Genomic DNA, 16,284 nt, shown 5'->3' on the forward strand with positions numbered 1-16,284 from the left:
AGAACAATTTGGTGTTGAATGATAACTTTCACTTTGGATGTCTGGTTTATGCCATTCTTTGGATCAATTGTATCATACTATAAAACGCTATAAGCTTTCTTAATAATTATTATCCTAACTGGCGCGCTTATTGGGTTTTATTTGTCTGTCTGAGGTTTAAATATCATATCAGCCAATACATTTCTGTTTACCTTGTTGGGATTTTTTTTGGGACAATGTTTTTTGGACCTTGTTGGGATTGGGGGATTTCCCCTACCCCTCCCCCACCCATTACTCCCCCCCCCGTTGATCCGCCACTGAACAAATAAACACGTTGCGTAATATTCAAACTTTTCAAACTGTTTGAAGATGTTTGAATTCAAGTCAAACCTAAAGATATCGAAATCAAGTCAAGTCAAACTTTTTTATACAAAAAGTTTGATTTTTAAGTCAAGTCAAGTTTGTTGAGTAAAATCAAACTAGTTTGACTTGATGCATCTCTATTTACCAGCAATTTTATTGCTGGAATCGAATCTTATGATTCTATGCATTAATAATATGGGTATGCAAAGTCCGCAGATAGTGTGCTACTGTTTTTATAAACAAAATGTGATCCGAATTTCTTTTTGTTTTCAATTTTTGCTCTATAACTCCAAAGATTTTAACTTTACACCAAAAACACCCAAATGAAATTTCACCGTAATTAAATTCTACATAGACATATTTTTAAAAATTTACGGTCGCTATAATAACCATAATAATTACGAAGCACAAGAATAACTATGATTTTTGTATAAAAAGGCACTATACCTGCCTAATATACTTTACAGAATTAGACTATTTAAGCGGCCTCAGGAATATTTCAAAATTATAAACAATTTTTTGTCTTATAAGCAAATAGAATATCTTGGCAACTGTTAAATTAAATTAAATTGAAAGACGGTAAATTGAAATAACAACGGTATTGGAAAGAACGCTGCAAGACGCTTCCGTTGAATTGCGATCAGTAGTTCCTGAGATACAACCGGTCAAAGTTGACCGGCATGTACGGGGAAGATATCAACAATAGGATGGTAATATTTGAACCATCATCTTTTTATTCCGGTTTTCTTTCTCCACACAAATTTTCATATCTTTAAAAAACTCAATACATATATTATCATAATAAAAACTATAGGTATTACGAGTGAAAAGTATCCAAAACTCCAAAAGTTCAATCAAAAATCAGGTTGGAGAAAATGGAATCTTAAGTTCAAAATCGGTATACGGTAAAAAAAATGCCTTTTCTCAGCTTCCCATGGAGCAATTTTCTTCATTTTTGTTCCTAAGTAACTCGAGTAGAGCCACCTAATTAACGTATTACTAAATGTCAAAGTTGCTTTTATTTTGTTATAATAAAGTAATTTATTTATTAAAACAAAAATTTTACAAAGATTGTTCAAATAATTATACAGCTTTCAAATGAGAATATGTATTTGTATTTTAAATGTTAAAAGTTACACATGTGGAAAGTTTATCTAAAAAAGTCTACAACTGGAAAAATATGTAGTTTTATTTTCTTATAAATAAATTAATTTATTATAACAAAAACAATGCATAATTTAGATGGCTCTACTCAAGATACTTGGAAACAAAATGGCTCTCGGCTTCTTCATTTTTTTTGTTTTTTACTTGCTCTTCATAAGCTCTAAATTGCATTCTCTGTTCTCTATTGACATTATGTTTTTGACATAGTTTTGGAAGCTTTCGTTTTTAGTGCTTGATAGGTAGGTAGTTTAAGAGGGCTCATTGCACGAGTGGATAGAACACTCAAAAAAATTTAGTTCGTAATATTGATTAACAGTGATTATTGAATAGTATTTCGTTCTCACAACAATTTAATTTGTTGTTTCAACGAACTTTTAGACATTGACGAATGTACTTGGTTATTGTCACAATGATTGAATAATAATTGTGAAAATAACTAGAGTACATTAATCAATAACACTCAATTTATTCAGCCAATAACTTAGTTTCGTATATTTAATAAATACTGTTAATTGTGGCAGCAACTCACGTTCTTGATTTCGTAGATGACAAGCAATTACCTTGGTTTATCGTGACAACGTACAGATTTCATTAAAACAATGTACAAATGTTGTTAATATAGAGTAATATATGATTATTGAATAGATGTACACTGATTGTTGTGCCAACGAATGCATTAATTAATCTACTACTGCCTTTAATTCCCACAATCAATGCGTTAATTGTGACAATAATCGTGGTTGTTGAGACAATAAATGTTTTGCTTGACCATTTGAAATGTAACGGCTTTTCCTTGAAAGTGCCGAATAATAATTGCATTTTGTTTCCAAGTGTAGTCCGTAGTAGAAGGAAGATAAGGATAAGATATTACTTATTTTTTATATTTGAATAAAAGTAAGTTTTTTCTGATAAGGTAAATACGGGAGAACATTCTAATTAAAAATAAACTTGTCAGTGTCTTATGTTTGTAAGTGTTTACTTTTAATATTGTCTTGTGATGTTATTTATAAGATGAACTGAAAATAAATTTTCGAATCCTGAATGAAAAAAAATAATTAGTATTTTTGAAAATTTAAACGCAGAATAAAATATTACAGTATTATCGAGGGTCTGACGTCCCTGAGAACTTCTATAATGATTATTTTAATAAGTCACAGGGGTGAAAAATAGAAAATTTAGTATGATTTTTTTATTTCAAATATACTATTCAAAAGAAACTTTTTGTTTATTCTAAGGGACTTTCAGCCCTCAGTAATAATGTAGTCTTTTATTCTGCGGTTAAATTTTTCAAAAATACTTATTAGTTTTCTCAGGATTCCAAAAGAATGAATGCGTTTAAAAATAATTCGATCGAAATTTTGCCCCTGCGCTCTCAAAAATGATAAGTGTTATACATTTTTGAAATCACCATTTCAAACACTTTTAAATGAGCTGTCATATGATGTACTTTCCCATTAAAAAAAATCAAAGTTACGCCTGTCACCTGAAGAGGGATCGTGTAAAGTTCGAAACATTATATGTTATAATATACTTTGATAATTTTAAAAATCGACTTGTCTGAGCGTTTTGCTTATGTACTAAAAATAAATAAGTTAAATAAATAAATAAGTTATAAATAAATAAAATAAATAATTATGAGAAATCACACAGTGTAAAGTCCTAAAGGTTAAGGACAAAAAAGGGGATTTAAAAAATTATTATTAATCAATTAATATGATACATTGGGCTAATGCATTCAGTAATTATTAATATAAAATACGTTCATAGTAGGAATGAACGAAACTGATTGTAAGAATGAATAGAATTGCTTGTAAGAATAACCGTATTTATTGTGCCAATGAACGGAATTAATTGTAACAATAAACGGAAATAATTGTAGAAATAAACGAAATACGTTAGGGGAAATAACACTGTTATTGGCACAACGAATGGTCTTCGTCGGTCAATTAACGACGTTGTTGTTTCAATAAATAGTGTTCGTTGACTCAATGAACTGAGTTCGTAATATCAATAAAATGATATTATGGTATACATAATGAATGTTCGTCCATTCAATAAACGTAATACATTGGCTCAACTAACGAAAATAATGAATTGATGAACATCGCTTTGTTGTTCCAATAAAACCAAGAATTGGACAAATTTTAAGAATTGCGTTTGTTGTCTGAATTAACATTTTTATTGATATTACGAAATATACACACCCACCATAGGAAAATATAGTCTGCATGAAACAACGAATGAAAATGGTCACCTCTTAATAGATTTTGCAAAAGAAAAAAACATGATCGTTATGAGCACGTACTTTCAACACAAAAGAATATATCAAGGAACATGGAGATCACCAGATGGAAAAACCATAAATCAAATAGATCATGTGCTCATCGAAAAAGACATGGAAAAATGTATAAAGAACATAAGAACATATAGAGGACCGGATGCAGACACAGATCACTTTATAGTCGGAATACAACTTAAACAGGTTATACCAGTTCTTAGAAATCAACAGAAAAAAAGGTACAAAGTAACTAAACCTATTAGACTACTGTCAGAAGAAGAACAAAGTAAATATGAAAGACTAGTCACTAGAGAACTGGAAAATATTGCAGAAAATGAAAACATCGAACAAAAATGGACGCAAATAAAAGTATGTATGACCAAAGCAGCGCAAGTCAGTAATAGAAATATAAAAGATGGATTCAAAGAATGGTTTGATGAAGAATGTAAAATAGAACTGGATGAAAGAAATAAGTTAAGACTCAAAATGATGCAAGTGAAAACACCAGAGATGGAGATACAATACAACGAACAAAGAAAACGAACTAAAAGAATCATAAGAGTAAAGAAAAGAAAGTACAACGAAGATAAATTGAAATGCATAGAAGAAAACTATAAAAATGGAGAAGTCAGGAACTTATATCAAGGAGTAAAAAATGAGAAAAAGGGGTTCCAAAGAAAACCTGTACACTACAAAAGCAAAAATGGAAGGAATTTAGTAAGCGACGAAGAAATACTGAGCAGATGGAGAGAATACTTCGAAGAGCTTCTAAATGAAATTCCCACAACAGAATATGCAGAAGAAGAAGAAGAAGGACCGAATGAAAATATTGATCAAGAAGAAATGCAGGAAAGACCGCCTAATGAAAAAGAAATAAAAGAAATAATAGAAAAACTAAAGAAAAACAAGAGCCCAGGTAAGGATGAAATAACAGCTGAAATGTTTAAATATGGAGGACCAGTACTAATTAAGCATTTGGAAAAGCTGATAAAAGAAATTTGGGAACAAGAACACATACCAAAAGAATGGACTGAAGCCACACTGTGTCCAATTCACAAAAAAGGCGACAAAAGTTTATGCCATAATTACAGGGGAGTAGCCCTACTAAACGTTGCATATAAAATACTTGCAGTACATATAAAAGACAAGATAACACAAAAGATAGATAATGACATAGGAGAATATCAATGTGGATTCAGAAGAGGACGCAGCACGGTGGATCAAATTTTCCTGCTGCGTGAGATACAAGCGGAAAGCTACGAATACGGAAAATCTACAATGGCCCTATTCATTGACTTTAAACAAGCTTTTGACAGAGTTAAGCGAAAAGAAATATACAAAGCACTATGTGAAATTGGAATTAGTAAAAAATTAATAAAGATGGTAAAAGTTACACTCAGAGAAACAGAGAACAGGGTTAAAATAAATGGAAAGGAAACAGATAAGTTTAGGGTCGGTGAAGGGGTACGACAAGGAGACCCACTGTCATCACTGTTGTTTAGTATCCTTCTTGAAATAGTCATCAGAGAAGCCGAAATTAACAGGACAGGACTTGTATACCAACGAAAACACCAATGCTTGGCATTCGCTGATGACATAGTAATGATAGCCAGAAGCAAACAAGAATTACAAGAAATACTAAAAAGACTAGAGGCGATAGGAAGAAAGAAAGGGATATACATAAACGAAGAAAAGACTAAATATATGGAATGGACAAAACGAGAATACACACAAGGACAATACCTGACAATAAACACAGAGGCAAAAATATATAAATTCGAGGAAGTAGAGAGATTCCAATATCTAGGAGCGACATTCACTAGGAGACCAAATATAAAAGAAGAAATCCAAGCGAGAATTATGGCTGGTAATCGTTGTATCTTTGCTCTAAACAACTTATTGAGAAATAAGAACATATCTAGAGGGGCTAAGATAAGAATATACAAGACAGTGATAAGACCTATAGTCTTGTATGCCAGTGAAACATGGACGATGAACAAATCCGAGCAAGTCATGCTTAAAGTATGGGAAAGAAAAGTCCTAAGAAAAATATTTGGCGGAAAGATATGGAATGGAATGTGGATAAGAAGACCAAATGTGGAATTGGAGAGGATGTATGGTGAACCAAACATAGTAGGGATCGTAAAATCACAAAGACTGAGATGGTTGGGACATATCCAAAGGATGCCAAACACGAGACTTCCCAAAAAAATACTAACGGGAGGAATAGGAGGAAAGAAGAAGAAAGGTAGACCGAAAACCAGATGGAAGAAAGATGTTGAAAAAGACATAGAAGAACTGAAAATCACAAATTGGAAAAATAAAGCAGCAAATAGGAGAGATTGGAAAGGAATAGTAAACCAAGCCATGGGCCTTCTAGGCCTGGAGAGCTAAACTATATATATGATTTTTTTATTTCAAATATACTATTCAAAAGAAACTTTTTGTTTATTCTAAGGGACTTTCAGCCCTCAGTAATAATGTAGTCTTTTATTCTGCGGTTAAATTTTTCAAAAATACTTATTAGTTTTCTCAGGATTCCAAAAGAATGAATGCGTTTAAAAATAATTCGATCGAAATTTTGCCCCTGCGCTCTCAAAAATGATAAGTGTTATACATTTTTGAAATCACCATTTCAAACACTTTTAAATGAGCTGTCATATGATGTACTTTCCCATTAAAAAAAATCAAAGTTACGCCTGTCACCTGAAGAGGGATCGTGTAAAGTTCGAAACATTATATGTTATAATATACTTTGATAATTTTAAAAATCGACTTGTCTGAGCGTTTTGCTTATGTACTAAAAATAAATAAGTTAAATAAATAAATAAGTTATAAATAAATAAAATAAATAATTATGAGAAATCACACAGTGTAAAGTCCTAAAGGTTAAGGACAAAAAAGGGGATTTAAAAAATTATTATTAATCAATTAATATGATACATTGGGCTAATGCATTCAGTAATTATTAATATAAAATACGTTCATAGTAGGAATGAACGAAACTGATTGTAAGAATGAATAGAATTGCTTGTAAGAATAACCGTATTTATTGTGCCAATGAACGGAATTAATTGTAACAATAAACGGAAATAATTGTAGAAATAAACGAAATACGTTAGGGGAAATAACACTGTTATTGGCACAACGAATGGTCTTCGTCGGTCAATTAACGACGTTGTTGTTTCAATAAATAGTGTTCGTTGACTCAATGAACTGAGTTCGTAATATCAATAAAATGATATTATGGTATACATAATGAATGTTCGTCCATTCAATAAACGTAATACATTGGCTCAACTAACGAAAATAATGAATTGATGAACATCGCTTTGTTGTTCCAATAAAACCAAGAATTGGACAAATTTTAAGAATTGCGTTTGTTGTCTGAATTAACATTTTTATTGATATTACGTACCTTTTTCGTTGAGTGAACAAGTCTGCTGCGAAGGTCCGTAAAGTTGGCTTGTCCACTTTTATATAACAATAAAATTTTCATGCCATAATTTAGTGCTCATTTAGTGCTAATTTTGTACCGCAGTCCCGAATTTTGTGCTCTTTATTTATTTAAAAAAGCAGGTGGACAAGCCAGCTTAACGTTAAGCTGGCTTGTCCACTCTTAGTACACAATGAAAAAATAAAATTATTCAGATTCTAAATAGGCTATAATTTAGTGCTCATTTAGTGCTAATTTTGTACCCTAAACATTATAATGAAATATTTGTTTAAACAATTTGTTATAAACAAAATTTTAAAAAATTAAAAAATCGAAAAATTTTTTATGCTAGAATTTAGTGCTCATTTAGTGCTAACAAAATATCCATATCCTGAATTTTGTGCTATTTATTTATTTAAAAAAGCAGGTGGACAAGCCAGCTTAACGTTAAGCTGGCTTGTCCACTCTTAGTACACAATGAAAAAATAAAATTATTCAGATTCTAAATAGGCTGTAATTTAGTGCTCATTTAGTGCTAATTTTGTACCATAAACATTATAATGAAATATTTGTTTAAACAATTTGTTATAAACAAAATTTTAAAAAATTAAAAAATCGAAATTTTTTTTATGCTAGAATTTAGTGCTCATTTAGTGCTAACAAAATATCCATATCCTGAATTTTGTGCTCTTTATTTATTTAAAAAATCAGGTGGGCAAGCTAGCTTTACGTTCCACTGGCTTGTCCACTCTTAGTACAGAATGAAAAAATAAAATTATTCAGATTCTAAATAGGCTATAATTTAGTGCTCATTTAGTGCTAATTTTGTACCATAAACATTATAATAAAATATTTGTTTAAACAATTTGTTATAAACAAAACTTTTAAGAATTAAAAAATCGAAAATTTTTGTCCATAATTTAGTGCTCATTTAGTGCTAACAGAATATCCATATCCTGAATTTTGTGCTCTTTATTTATTTAAAAAATCAGGTGGACAAACTAGCTTAACGTTAATCTGGCTTGTCTACTCTTAGTATAAACAATGAAAACATAAAATTATTCAGATTCTAAGTAGGCTATAATTTAGTGCTCAGATAGTTATAAACATTATAATAACATATTTGTTTAAACAATTTGTTATAAATAAAATTTTTAAAAATTTGAAAATAGTAAAATAAATTCTTTTTGAAGTTATACTTCTTTACCGGCGATAGAGGCTGAATTTTTATATGGTAAAACCTAGCGACCGGGCGCATGCGCATTATAACTTTGTTCTGATTGGATGTTCAAATGACATGTCAAAAATTATTCAATATGGCGGCTGTGGCACAGCTGTAGTTAGATTATTTATGGTTGTTGCGTTTTAAAATTTGTGTGAAAAGAAACAACAAACAAAAGTTAGTTAATAGTTATACTGCCTTTTTAAATAGTTTTCATATACCTATATTTTTGGACTTTTGGACAAGGAAAACTCATTCTAATTTGGTAAGTAGTTTTTATTATAATCATATTGTAATTATACATTTGGATTAGGTTGAAATACATACATTTATTTTCTCAAGAATGCGGATTTTAGAGAGAAATCCCAAATTAGGTTCGATTTTTATTTTTAAATTATTATTTTTTGGCGTAGATTTATTTATCTAGTAGGTATGTAATGCTTTGATTTACATACTTAATTTGATTACCAACAAAAGTTCTACCAATCTTCATCTAATATATTGTTTTCTTACTGTTTTGTTATATTTTTATATTCCACAAAATTTAAACTACATAATTTAATTTTCAAAACAACTGTCAAACAGTAAAACGTTCAGTTACCGTATTTTTCCACATGATAAATAATGTGGAAATGGACGAGTGAGTCTACGCTTCGATTATGAATCAAAGTGCCACGAAATTCATGGGTTCAATTCCCGATGCAAGTTTTATTTTTTTATTTTTTTATGCATGTTATGATTGTAAGTATATTTGTTATATAATTTTTTTTTTCAGAAAATGCGTATTTAAAATTTTTGCCAACAATTATTATCGTTCAGAAATCATTTTTTCTTTGTGGCATTTTTCAATGTGTTTGTGTGCGTTTTATTCTTTTATTTTTTTTAATTTTTGGTATTGTCTTAAAAATCACATAATATGTAGTAGAAGTATAACTTCTTACGTGCGTACAAAGTACACACACATTCTTGTTTAATAATTTGTTATAAACAAAACTTTAAAAAGGTATAAAAATGTAAATATTTTTATTCTGCAACTACAGTAAAACCCAGATATATATTATTTTCGGTCCTTTACTGTAATAATAACTAATAACTTACTTTTTGCTAACAAAATATATATTCATTGAATGTTGTGTCCTTTGTTTATTTTAATCGAGCCTAAATCATATTATGTGATATAAAAAATATTTTAATAATTTATATACTGTAATGTATTATAAATAGTTTATTCCGTTTAAGATAATTTGACCTTAGGAGCCAGGATATCACATCTTTAAAGATGGCACGTCATAAACCCTTTTGTATTGAAAGGGACTTTTATGCGTGAAATATGCCTCCAATAGTGTTTTCTCATGGTTTTTAACTACAGTAGAAAAAATTGGAGACTTTAACTAAGGCTCAAACAGGAACATATGTTTTAAATCCTTTTATGATTGGGTTGCTAAATAATAAGAAAGACTTTTTTTAAATCTGTAAAGTCGAAATAATTTCCGCACCCTGAAGTCAGTATTCGTCTTGACGTTGACTTGACCACTTCTGTAATATTTTGTTTATTAAACAGGCACTTAATAATTGCGTTGTTATTGAATGTGATTTATGTATTTACGTGAGTGATATTTGTTAAGGGGGTTCTTACATATGTAAAAGTATATGCAATTTTAGCGATTTTTGTAAAGGCCTCCTGACAAAACTAGAAGAGATATCGAATATCCCCCCCTAATAGTGAAATATCGAATATCCCCCTTACTAGTGAAATAGTTGTGAAAATGAGTATCCCTCACGTTGGTAGGAAAAGGAACATTTCACCGTCTAGAGTGGAAACTGCTTATGAAAAGTGGAAGCATCTGCTTTATTATGATGACGATTTTAAAAAATTAAAAAGTAAAGAAGTATGGCTTGACTTCTGTGAAGAGCTGGGTGGCAAATTAAAGCATACTACGTTATATAGTAGAGTATGTAATTTAAGGAAAACGAAATTCACCGAACCCACAATTGATGAAAATATTAGCAAATGTGTAATTAATAAAGATCAAGACAGTTTTTTTTCGAACAGTGACGAAATTAGCTTTATAGTTTATGGTAAAAAATCAGAATATGAAGCCTTATTAGTACAAAAGACATATAAAAGACGCGAAACAAGAAAAAACAAAGTTTATACAAGGGAGTCATTGCGTTTAGATTCATCGCGTAATTATTCGCGATGGATTACGTTTGCAATTTGGGCTGGAACAAAAATACCCTGTGGATTCAATATTCTGAATCATTCAATTACTGATAATGGTAATTATGGTACTCTTCAAGGTAAGTTTTTTAACATTTTCTTCATTCTTTATAACTTAAAATCAAAATTAGAATTAGTGACACAACAAAAATATTTAGTAGTATAATTTAAAATTATGCAATAGTTTATTTCTTTCATTAACTCTTTGAGCATGAATATTCCCTAAATCTTATTTGGCATAAATCTATACATGTTAAATTTATGATAAATGTCATTTATGGTAAATAAGTTTGATGGGAAATGAGATTTCGGCCAAATGAAATAAAAGCCAAAAGAAATTTCAGTCAAATGAAATTGATGCCAAATGAGATTTAGAGACTATAAATACACCTCAAATAAGTTTTTATTTTAAATAAGCTTCCGAAATACCTACATAATTATCTATAGCAAATTTGTTATAATCGTAATATTAGGACTATGAGATTTTATATGTCTGACTCTGACTGACCAAAACAATTTAACAGTTAAACTCTTAGAAAATTACGATTATCTCCTAAAATTAAATCGACAAAATGGGCCCTTTTCATGCGGACGTACACATGTAAGTATTAGGGGGGTAATAAATTATGAAGATATTTCGATTATTATTTTTACCCTGGCTATTCCCTTTGCCCAGAATAGCGACTGTATCGATAAATAATAATCGAAATATCTTCGAAATAAGTGTGAAGAAGTTTAGATTAGATTATTATCTTTGCCCCGGTCTACCCTAGGTATTTAAGTATTTTTGAGTTCCTATTACATAATAAATAGACTTAATAGATTATGGATAAATAGATTAAATAATAAATAAATAAATAGACCACAAAAATATATCTATCAACCCACAAAATGTTCAATGATACGCTTCTAATTTTTAATACGAATAAAAATTTATCAAATCGAATTTGTCCACATTTGTATTTCATTAAGTATGAAAAGTGACATTTCAAAATAATATTGATACCTAAATATGTTCCTGTTTTCAATCTTTTAATTATAAAATTTGTGTACAAGACTTATTTTACGTTATTATTATTACATTATAATCTTATTTTTTAAACTTTAAATCATATAAAAATTTTATTTAGAAAAATGTAATTTTTTTAGGATATTGTAGCTGTGGTAGCAAACTTCTTTGTACACTTGATAATGAAACTTATTTTGAAGATGTGCAAATGGAATGTGTTGTCAAGAAAGGAAAAAACTTTGGCAAATGCAAAAAACGCTATTTGAGGGAACCATTTCGGACGGAAGTTGCAATTGAATTGACTAATAAAGGAGCAGAAATGTATCGAACTGAACAAGCTAGAGGAAATATGGAACCAGGCGATCAAGAACCACCTTTTATGCCTAGTGCACCTGTTTTAAGAGTTGCTAAAGCTGGACATGTCCGTTCACAATACATTCATTCAGACCTTTTTGAAGCAATACGTATTATGAAAACTTCTACCTGGAATAACGCAATTCATGGCATTGGTTATGATCCCTTTTTCGTGCACTTTTGGACCGCACATCAAACAAGATTATACTTTTATTATGCAAAAAATGAAATTACAAGCGTTTGTCTAGATGCGACAGGAAATATTGCAAATAGCATTGAAACGATTGGAGGAACAAAAGCAGGCCCTGTTTATTTATATTCGATTTTTGTTAACAACGATGCAGGACAATTTAGTGTAGCACAAATGCTGAGCTCAGTACATAATACTAATGCAGTTATGTACTTCCTTAACGAGTGGACTCGTTTAGGTGCCCCTCAACCTAAAGAATTCACGTGTGATGGAGGAAAAGCGCTCATAATCGCCAGAATTAAAGCATTCACTCAGTACCGCACCATCGAAGAATATGTTAATGCTTCTGACCTCCCTCAATGTTTTATTAGAATGGATGTTGCTCATTTCATTAAATTGTACGTTAATTTTTTGAGTGACTTGACAAAATCTAAGAAAGTTAAAGTATTTTATAAAGCTGCTATAGGACAATTAATATTATGTCAAACTATAGAAAGAGCAACCACTATTCTAAAAGCAATTTTAATAGTGGCTTCTTGCGAAACAGATGGATTACTCATTAATACAAATGAAGACAGTAGTTGTGAAACGCAAAAACAATTTTTAAAAAATATAGTTCAGCCACATGGTTTAGAAGAGGCTCTTTTCGACGAAGAAGTAACAGAAAAATGGGAATCAATGAGGCCAACTAATGAATCTATTTTTGACGACACAAACGAAGAAAGTGAAAACTTAACAGATAAACCAATAAATTGTTGGTCAGATTGGTTTGAAAATGTTGAAAAAGAAGTCGAAATGGTGAAAACAAAAGAAACAGGAATACATGACAATCCATTTAATTTGCCAGAATTTTGCGCACGTTTAAAGAAAGACATTAAAAGCTTCCCGTTATGGTCTTATATTTGGGTACAAAAATTTGGATTTGGTAAAATTCCGGCTTCCAGTTCTGCAGTAGAAAGCGAAATAAAAAATATAAAAAAAGATTTAATTGAAAAAAAAATTGAGAGCAGATGCAGCAGTTAATGCGATTTTAGAGTACCTGGTTGGTCGCTCTAATATAATTCAAGCGAAAACAGATGCAATGAAAAAAAAAGAAGATAACGTTGAAATTACTAAAGGATCTGGAAATGAATCGGAGAAAGATCTTGATGCAGAAAGAAATTTAATAATTGCTACTGAACCAAAGTCAATCTCAATTAAGGAAGATAAAGAATTCGTAAAAGGTATGTAAAAGCTTCTAACTGAAGTAGGTATTTCTTATTCATTACACCTTGTTATATATTTTACAACTATTTTTATTTTCTCTCATGTTTACAGATACAATTCAAGAAGAGAACGTAAGAATAATTAATACCAAAGAAATAATATGCCAATTGTGTTCATCCAGTTGTGCACAACAAAAAAAAAGGGAGTAGTGAAATGTTGTGCAACAACTGCAGTGCTGTAAACAACGTACAACAAATAATCGACTTAGGAAAAGAAGAAAATTGGCGTGGTCAAGTCACTAAGGCATCAAAAAATACAACTAAAAAATCGAGAACAAAATCTGCAAAGTTATCAAAATACTTGGATCAAAACCAAACTACTTTTGATTCACTGTTTCAAGATAATTTGCAGAAAGTGCCTATTCTGAAGAATGGAAATGCTTTAATTTAAAGGTAAAATTAATCAGTTTATATTAAATATTACTTTGTGTTGCAAAATAGTTAATAGTGAATAATTACTTAATTTAAATGAACTCAGTTCAATCAAATTATGAATTTATTACGATAAACAAAATAATTAAAATATTTAAAATTTTATACCGGTTTCTTTTATTCTAGGGTGTGAAAATTAAAAAACAATTGTATTCATTTTATAACACGTGTGCAATAGATTCAATTGTACAATCGTTTATTGTTGGAGCAATAGACCATTCTGAAGTCGAAAATGCATTAAAAACATTACAAAAGGATTGTCCATTTATTGCACTTGCACTATATATAAAAAAGATGGGAGTTGCACAATCTTATGTAAAACGAGGCAGAATTTTACTGGAGTTTCATGAAAGTGCTATACAGAAGACACTAAACAAAACAAATAATGAACTTCAAAAAGTAATACACGTAGACTGCAACACAAATGCTTTTGACATGATGTTAAAATTAATTGAAAAATTACCAATTAACAGAATAGTCATAAACTGTAATAATGGTTGCCCTCAAAGAACCCGAGAAACGAATTAATATTTTTTGGATAACTTACTCTTTAAGGAAGCTTTAAGCGAAGTGGAAATGCAAGAAGCATTAACAGCTGACAGAGATTGTAGCAGAAGAGGATGCTTAGGACAATCAGAAGTGCAATATGATTCAAGTGGTACGTTTTAAATGATTAAAATCAACAAAAGTATTTTATTTTTCACGTGTACACATAAATTAAAGAAAATCCATATACTTAAAATAATTTCTTTACAGGTCCAATTATCTTAATTCAATTAACGGACATCAGGACATTAACTCATCTGGATAACATCCCGATAAAATTTCCCGATGTACTTGGGACCTCTGATTATTATTTACTGGTAGGAGTAATCCGTTACATTAACAATGACCTTACGTCGACTAATGGATTAGGAAAACTGTCCATGGGACACTACACAACAATATGTCGCAGTGTCTCAATGCAGGAACACAAAGAACTCTAACCAAAGATGTGGACAAAAAAGTCAACATAGAATTTCTAATATACATTAAAGTTGAAAAAACGTATAAATAAAATCAATTAAAACTGTATCACCATGCCTTTATATTTAGACTGTAATTCTTTTCTACATTAATAAAGAGCACCAAATTTGATCTCACGATGTCTTATTTAGTTATTTGCACACAATTTGCGCTAAATTGGATCACTAAAAATTTTCGTTTTTATTACTGTTTAAAATTTTAATGTTCTATAATAATCTTTATGGTACAAAATTAGCACCAAATGATCACTAAATTATTGCATAAAAAATTTTTCGATATTTTAATTTTTAAAAGTTTTGTTTATAACAAATTGTTTAAACAAATATTTTATTATAATGTTTATGGTACAAAATTAGCACTAAATGAGCACTAAATTATAGCCTATTTAGAATCTGAATAATTTTATTTTTTCATTGTGTACTAAGAGTGGACAAACCAGCTTAACTTTAAGCTGGCTTGTCCACCTGCTTTTTTAAATAAATAAAGAGCACAAAATTCAGGATATGGATATTTTGTTAGCACTAAATGAGCACTAAATTCTAGCATAAAAAAATTTTCTATTTTTTAATTTTTTAAAATTTTGTTTATAACAAATTGTTTAAACAAATATTTCATTATAATGTTTATGGTACAAAATTAGCACTAAATGAGCACTAAATTATAGCCTATTTAGAATCTGAATAATTTTATTTTTTCATTGTGTACTAAGAGTGGACAAGCCAGCTTAACGTTAAGCTGGCTTGTCCACCTGCTTTTTTAAATAAATAAAGAGCACAAAATTCGGGACTGCGGTACAAAATTAGCACTAAATGAGCACTAAATTATGGCATGAAAATTTTATTGTTATATAAAAGTGGACAAGCCAACTTTACGGACCTCTGCTGCGAGAGGCATGCGCTTTGCGCGTACAGGACTGTGTCTGCCGCAACTGCCGCAGCCTTGTGGGCCATCAATGGATGTGTTCCGCTGCATGTGTTGGTAGTAGAAAGAAAATAACTATACGAGAGAAGAGACGTTGAGCTCACTATGGTAGAGAGAAGACGACAGGAAAGAGAAAGGTCAATTGAAAGTTGGCAGGAAGAATGGAACAACACGGAGCATGTGGCACAGTGGACAAAGATTCTGCTACCTAACTTGAAGGATTGGATGGACTGTGGTCACAGACGACTGGATTATTTCCTGACGCAGGTGCTCACAGGACACGGGTGTTTTAGAGCCTACCTCTCTAGGTTTGGAAAGGCTGACACTGATGAATGTCTATACTGCGGACACCCGGACACCGTTACACATACGATGCTAGAGTGCAATAGATGGATAATAGAAAGGAACAGAATGGAAAGAGAGA

At 30.5% G+C, this 16,284-nt stretch overlaps 1 protein-coding gene across 1 annotated transcript; it reads left to right on the top strand.

The window, feature by feature from the left end:
• The first annotated feature begins 14,461 nt into the window (after window positions 1-14,461).
• On the top strand, window positions 14,462-15,050 carry LOC126885749 (uncharacterized). Its single transcript, XM_050652540.1, has 2 exons — window positions 14,462-14,571; window positions 14,670-15,050. Exons 1-2 carry the CDS (start codon window positions 14,490-14,492, stop codon window positions 14,897-14,899), a joined length of 312 nt encoding a protein of 103 aa, XP_050508497.1. The 5' UTR covers window positions 14,462-14,489; the 3' UTR covers window positions 14,900-15,050.
• The last annotated feature ends 1,234 nt before the right edge of the window (window positions 15,051-16,284 follow it).

Source organism: Diabrotica virgifera, chromosome 5 (assembly GCF_917563875.1).
Source record: "Diabrotica virgifera virgifera chromosome 5, PGI_DIABVI_V3a".
Classification (NCBI taxonomy): domain Eukaryota; kingdom Metazoa; phylum Arthropoda; class Insecta; order Coleoptera; family Chrysomelidae; genus Diabrotica; species Diabrotica virgifera.

Bases quoted from the DNA above. Each gene is read 5' to 3' on its own strand.
- LOC126885749 (XM_050652540.1), top strand. From the start codon at position 14,490: ATGCAAGAAGCATTAACAGCTGACAGAGATTGTAGCAGAAGAGGATGC. The intron at 14,572-14,669 runs GTACGTTTTAAA...ATTTCTTTACAG, and splicing joins AGTGCAATATGATTCAAGTG to GTCCAATTATCTTAATTCAA.